This window comes from Haplochromis burtoni, unplaced genomic scaffold (assembly GCF_018398535.1).
Source record: "Haplochromis burtoni strain Fernald_Lab_line unplaced genomic scaffold, NCSU_Asbu1 Contig_517, whole genome shotgun sequence".
NCBI classification, from domain to species: Eukaryota; Metazoa; Chordata; class Actinopteri; order Cichliformes; family Cichlidae; genus Haplochromis; species Haplochromis burtoni.
Window position 1 is genome coordinate 193,065 of NW_024582878.1, and position 7,402 is coordinate 200,466.

The 7,402-nt window shown below is 43.5% G+C and overlaps 1 protein-coding gene across 1 annotated transcript in view; it reads right to left on the minus strand.

Moving 5' to 3' along the window:
• Positions 1-755, minus strand: part of LOC102289990 (receptor-type tyrosine-protein phosphatase zeta) — a gene marked incomplete in the record, with an annotated part of 122,520 nt that extends 121,765 nt beyond the window's left edge. The window contains 1 exon segment of the mRNA XM_042214099.1: positions 488-755. Within this exon segment, the coding sequence (XP_042070033.1) occupies positions 488-548 (61 nt within the window).
• Positions 756-7,402: the final 6,647 nt, after the last annotated feature.

The window sequence follows — 7,402 nt, forward strand, 5'->3', positions numbered from 1 at the left end:
ATAATGTGTTACTGTGTAATGTGTTACTGGGTTTCAATTGCTGTTGTTTATAAATACAGAGCGTCTGACACTCTTAATAAACCAGTTAGACCGTGTCCAGACCTCTCCTTTCATGCTTGACAGCTCCAGTTTAGAATTTATGTGTGACACTCTATGCCTCAGAACATTTTAATCTGAGATCCCACTGAGTAATTAAGAAAAGAAGTGTGTGTGTGGCATCTCAGCCACAGCTAGGAAAATGAGTTCATAAATTTATATAGACCAGACAAAAAAACTTTCTAATGCTAACAAAATACAAAGACTACAAAAAGATTTTTTTCGGGTTTTTTTTTTTTGTTTTGTTTTTTGAGAGAGCGTACTGCTCAACTTACCTAAAGCTAGTGATCACCTAAAAGTTGGCGCAGCAAGTAAAAGGCCACCGCACTTTTGAAACACTATTAACTGTTTCTGTGAATAACACACTAACATTAATTACAACATGCCTTACCTTGTTGGCAGATAAGGATAAAGTGTGCAGCCAGTAGCAGCCAGAAGCCTGTAGTCTCCATGTTGGTGGAAAATACTCGTAAATGCGGAAAATAAACAATGTAGTGTTTTTTATGCAGAGCGAGAGAAAGTAGGTCCACGACCCTCACAGCTCCATATTGTACTATGCAGGCTGTGAGTTGGCTATTTACGTATGTGTAGTACAGCTCGCAGGTCCCAGTGTGCGACGCCGTTTCGCTCTGTCCGTTGTTCTTCACGCAGTCTGGCTGACTGGAGAGGAGCGGCCACACCGAGGCGGTGCGCCGCCCACATTTCACTGGCTCAATTCCTCCACACGACCATTAATAGAGACACTGGCAATTACTCGACTTCATTCAGCCGTTAATTTTGTATTTATTAATTGATATTTGTGTCAGGGTAGAATAGGAATTAAAATAGTGCAAAAACATTTTAAAGTTTGGTTTGGTTGGGGAGAAAGATTAAGAAGAAGTGAAAGTAATAAGGATATGAAACAAGGGAGAAGAAAATGAAAATAAAGAACTAAAGAAGATACATAACTTAGGAAACACTGAAGGAAACATATTAAGAGGGAAAGGGGGCACAGCAAATGGAAATAAGATATGACAGCAGTAAATAGATGAGAAAACTAAGGTCATAAATAACTCGATTTAATCTAATCATTATATCATTTGATCTAGTTATTCAAGAATTTGTGTGTTTGCATTTAAGTGAAATATTAAAAGGGAAAACTATGTTTAGTAAAAATTATATGATAAGGTTGATGAGTAAGCTGGATAGATTGTTCTTGGGATCCCCAAACCTGCTGAGACCTGTCCTATCGCCTATACAAGTGCACTTCAGGCATAAGTGGTCTGTCTAGCATTTAATTGGCTGATCAAGGGACTTCAAACCTCTCTGTGAAATATCTGATTTTCTGGAACAAGAAGCTCCCGTGTTTATCAAATGGAGGTGGGTGATACTACTAAATTTGGTATTGATTCATTGCCAAGTAAATCCTGGTCCAGGATCAGAGATGTTAAAGTAACTGCTCATTTCCAGCTCCACGTTTTTATTTTTGGACTCTACAAGAGTAAATAAATACTTACACAGAAAAGCAGACCAGGTTCCACCACTTTAGTCTATACCACTCCAGGTACATTTTGCTTTCTCAAAGTTATCGTACAGAGAGAGACTGTGTAAATCCATTTGTGTTCTATTGTTAACCAGGTTACTCTTAGCCTCTATGCTATAACTGAGACTTGGTGAGGATGTAAGCCAGTCCTCAGTGGCCAAAGACAACTGTTAGCAGGTTTAATTCATCAGAGTGACAGCTTGTGTGTGTTTTACAGTTGAAATGTAAGTAGAATTTGTTTTAATGTTCTTGTCTTTACTAGAAGTATGTCACAAAAAAGGAGTCCCCTTCATCTGCTCACTTGCATCAATAGACAAATCAGGAAAATCTCAGCTGGACATCTGTCAAAGCTGGGAAGGCACCTAGTGGCTTCAATATGGTCCAGTCCATCTGGGCTCAGCCCAAGTTCTTTTGGGAACTTTTACTCGCACCCAGCCAGCTACCTTTACTACAGGCATCTGGACCTGTTTAGAGTTATCTCGAGTCAGATTGGTTAGAGCAGTCATGTGCTCATCACAGCCTATCTGCCAGTTGTCTAAAGCAAGGAGATGTGTTCCCAGTCTTGGGGTCCAGGCATTGGACACACTGTCAAGAGTTCATGTGGAGTCAAATGTGTCTTACTCTGCAGTGAGGATATTAATGCCAATCGTGCCAATGTCATTTTGGTTGCTCTTTTTATAATACCCTGAGATGCCAGATGATATACTGCCCTGAATCGGTGCGTTATTCCTAAAGCTCTCACAACCTCAGATAAGTGCTTATTATTAAAATGTGACCCTTTGCCAGACCTGATGATTCTTGGCACTCCCTATCATAGTCACAGTCAGAAAATTGCTTCCACCCATTTAGCGAATCTGTCCACCATTACCAGTAAGTATATTTATCCCTTTGTTCTGTGTTCAGCTCCCATGACAGTGAAGTCAATGCTAATGTCTTTGAATGGGGCGTCTGGGAACTTTCCCACGAAAGGCTTGTGCTCATTGCACTTGAGACAGTGAGCAATTTAGTTCTACAAAATGTCTCCCATTTGTGGGTACCATCACAATTCTTCCATATTTCTCTGAGTTAACCTTTTACTGACATGCACAGGGCCATGTGCTTGCTTGATCAGAGGCTGACAAAGTTTCACTGGTGCCACTATTCTCCCATGATGTGAACAAGAGCCCATCCGTCTGTATAGCTCCCCTTTTTATCCATTCATTGATTTCATAGGCTCCTGCTTGTTTCTGCATTCCCATAATGTCTTATCTTCAGTGAGTTGTGGTAAGGTTTCTGTCGTAATTACCATCGTCGACCCATAGCTTCATGTCTGTAGGTTTAGTCGATGTCCCAAGTGGGGATTGTTGTACCACTGCAAATGAGACCATGTTCCCCTTCTCACTCTCCCAATCGGGTGAGATCAGGATCTTCTAAAGGCTCTGTCCTCAGGTCTGCTCTCAATCTGATGTCCTTTACAGCCACCTCAGCATAGTCATATGGCTCATGTTCTTTGGAAGTCATTCCAACTGCCATGTTAATCCCTTCTGTTCAATAGGTGTTGTGTGGTTTTATCAAAATGCTGCAGATTCTGGGTTTTCTGGCTGGGGAAAAAATGAACGCACATGAGCTGAGAAATGTAACCACTCTGTGATTTGTGCTTACTATTAGTGGGTGGTACATTACAATGTGGCTAGGTTTTTTTTTACTAGGGCTGCAAGGTATTGAATGTATCCAGCTTGGCCTTTTCCATGTCCAGTCTTGAACTGTAGTACATCAGTACATTTTCACCCTTTACTGTCCAAATAAGTGTTGCTGTCAAGTTTCAGTTGCCAGCTTGTGCCACAATGTCACAAAGAGGTTGGGTAATATTTACATAATTTGTGATTTAGACTCTAACCAGCCTAAAAAAGGCAGCCCTAAAAAGCCTAACATCTGCTGAACAGTCAGTGGTTTTCCATTAATCAGTATTGAAGTCCATTTAGAGGATGTCACAATGTGTCTTTTAGGCTTCATTTTAAAATTCTTATGTTTGTTTTTAAATGCTTTCACAATCTTGCCCCGCCTTACCTCTCTGAGCTTCTTCATCCCTACACACCTTGTCGGTCTCTTAGGTCAGCTGGCCCAGCCCATTCTCACTCCTGAGGCGTAATATACTGACGATTTGTCAAGTCCTGAGGGTTCTCATGTTTATGAATGTCCCAATACACACACCTGACTTCCACCTACTGTTCCTCCAGAAGTGCCCCCCAGACAAACCACAGTTTGGTGGACCATGGACCATAGTCTACTGCATCCCAAGTCCACCATAGCCTGAGTATCCAACTATGACAAGGCTGTCAGTGGACAGTGGCTTCTAAAGTTGATGGAGCTGAGCTCGTTGGTAAGGATGTGTACAGACTTCAAGGCTCATGTGGCGAATGACAGTGAGACGTGGAGGAAATGATGGACTGACCTTGTTAAAATGTCTCTATATTCACAGTATATTTCTTTAGGTTTTAGTCTTTGGGTACATAATTAATTTTGCATGGCTATTATAACCTGAGATCTTTTACTGGGGATCATAAGAGTTTCTGAGTGCCCCCCCTGTAACCATGGTTACTCACCATTGTGCATGCCCTGGTTGACCATCTGAGAGAAGAAAAGGAGAGCAACCATCCTGCAGCTGCATAGTTTCATGCTTATAATGTCACAGATCTGTGACGCTGTCCTCCTGATGTTCTTGATAACTTCGTTATAAGAGGTGAATTTGTTTCATCAAGAAAATGGTAGTGTGACAGAGTGTGCGAAGTTTGTGAATCTCTAGCTTAGTTTATCAGAGATGGCAAATTCAAATTCAAATTCAAATTTTATTTGTCACGTACACAGTCATACACAAGAACGATTTGTCAAGTCCTGAGGGTTCTCATGTTTATGAATGTCCCAATACACACACCTGACTTCCACCTACTGTTCCTCCAGAAGTGCCCCCCAGACAAACCACAGTTTGGTGGACCATGGACCATAGTCTACTGCATCCCAAGTCCACCATAGCCTGAGTATCCAACTATGACAAGGCTGTCAGTGGACAGTGGCTTCTAAAGTTGATGGAGCTGAGCTCGTTGGTAAGGATGTGTACAGACTTCAAGGCTCATGTGGCGAATGACAGTGAGACGTGGAGGAAATGATGGACTGACCTTGTTAAAATGTCTCTATATTCACAGTATATTTCTTTAGGTTTTAGTCTTTGGGTACATAATTAATTTTGCATGGCTATTATAACCTGAGATCTTTTACTGGGGATCATAAGAGTTTCTGAGTGCCCCCCCTGTAACCATGGTTACTCACCATTGTGCATGCCCTGGTTGACCATCTGAGAGAAGAAAAGGAGAGCAACCATCCTGCAGCTGCATAGTTTCATGCTTATAATGTCACAGATCTGTGACGCTGTCCTCCTGATGTTCTTGATAACTTCGTTATAAGAGGTGAATTTGTTTCATCAAGAAAATGGTAGTGTGACAGAGTGTGCGAAGTTTGTGAATCTCTAGCTTAGTTTATCAGAGATGGCAAATTCAAATTCAAATTCAAATTTTATTTGTCACGTACACAGTCATACACAGTACGATATGTAGTGAAATGCTTGGACAACTGCTCGTGACCTAAAGAAAACAAAAAAAGGAAAGGCTATGAATAAGATAGGAAATAAATATGAAAAATTAAAAAGGGTAAATTTAACTAGGAAGGAATAAAATATAAATTAAGGTTAAAAATGAAATAACTGTACAACACAAATTAGAATGAAGGGTAAATTTAACTGGGAAGAATAAGATAAAATATATAAATTAAAGTTGAAAATAAAATAACTGTCAACAAAATACACAATATAGAACTATATAAGAATGTATGAAGAAATCTAAATATAAATAAATATATACACAATAACAGCAGCTGTACAAGTATTAACTCGGAAATGAAGAATATAGTGACCAGTGTTGTGCAAAAACAAAGTCCAGAAAGTCCAGTGTGTGTGTAAGAACCATGTGTGGGTCAGTACTGTGTGGTGGTGTGATTGAGAGACCGTATCGCCTGCGGGAAGAAGCTCCTCCTCAGTCTCTCTGTGTTGGTCTTCAGGGAGCGGAATCGCTTTCCTGACCTCAGCAGAGAGAACAGTCTGTTGTTGGGATGGCTGAGGTCCTTCACCATCTTCCTGGCCTTGGTCCAGCACCGCCTGCTGTAGATTGAGTGCAGGTCAGGGAGCTCGGAGCGGATGGTGCGCTCAGCTGACCGCACAACCCTCTGTAGAGCTCGTCTGTCCTGCATGGTGCTGTTCCCGAACCAGGTTAAGATGTTTCCCGCCAGGATGCTCTCTATGGTGCACGAGTAAAAGTTCCTGAGCACCTTGGAGGGCAGTTGGAAGTCTCTCAAGCGTCTGAGGTGGTAGAGACGCTGCGGGCCTTTTTCACCACGGTGTTGATGTGACAGGACCATGACAGGTCCTGCGTGATGTGAACTCCGAGGTATTTGAAGCTGTCCACTCTCTCCACTGGGCACTCGTTGATGACGGGGGTCTGGTAGTTCCTCTCCTGCTTAGTGCTGAAGTCCACTATCAGCTCCTTTGTCTTACTGACGTTTAGAAGGAGGTTGTTCCTCTGGCACCAGTTCTCCAGATTCCTAATCTCCTTCAGGTAGGCCGTCTCGTTGTTATCAGAGATCAGGCCCACCACGACGGTGTCGTCAGCAAACTTGATGATGGTGGTGGAGCTGGTAGTGGCCACACAGTCATATGTGTACAAAGAGTACAGCAGGGGGCTCAGAACACACCCCTGGGGGGCTCCAGTGCTGAGAGTGGTGGAGGCTGAGACATGTCCGCCCATCCTTACTGCCTGTGGTCTGCCAGTTAGGAAGTTGGAGATCCACTGACACATAGATGAGCTGAGTCCCAGATGCTCCAGCTTGGTGGTGAGTGTGGAGGGAATTATGGTGTTAAATGCAGAGCTGTAGTCTATGAAGAGCATTTTAACATAATTCCCCCTTCTAGTGTCCAAGTGAGTGAGTGATGTGTGGAGGAGATGAGAGATGGCATCGTCTGTGGAACGATTTGGACGGTAAGCGAACTGTAGTGGGTCCAGTGTGTCTGGTAGTGAAGAAATGATGAAGTCTCTGACCAGGCGTTCAAAGCACTTCATCACTACTGAGGTGAGGGCTACAGGGCGATAGTCATTGAGAGAAGCAGGGTGGGGTTTCTTCGGGACAGGAACAATGATGGACTCTTTGAAGCATGTGGGGATCACCGACTGAGATAAAGAGATGTTGAATATCTCAGTGAACACAGGAGCTAGCTGGTATGCGCAGTCTCTTAGGATACGACCTGGGATGCCGTCTGGTCCTGCTGCTTTCCTGGTGTTCACTCTCTTGAAGGCTCTCCTTACTTCATGCTCGGAGATGACGAGCACGTTTCCGGTGCTGGCAGTATCTTCCTGTCTGCAGCCGTTAGCGCCGCTAACACTAGCATTGTTGGAGACCTTAGCTGCAGCCTCGAAGCGAGCATAGAAAGTGTTCAGCTCGTCTGCCAGAGTCACGGCCGCGTTCGTCATACCGGTTGTTGGTGCTTTATAGTCCGTTATTGTCCTTAGTCCCCGCCACAGGCTCCTAGAGTCACTCTGTTGGAGTTGTGACTCTAGTTTCCTCCCGTAGCGCTGCTTCGCCTCTTTCACCGCCCTCCGCACGTTATATGACGCGGCTTTGTACGGGTCCATGTCCCCCGTCGTGAGTCCCGTGTTGTAGGCAGCGGTGCGGGATCTCAGAGCGTCGCGGATGGTTTTATCCACC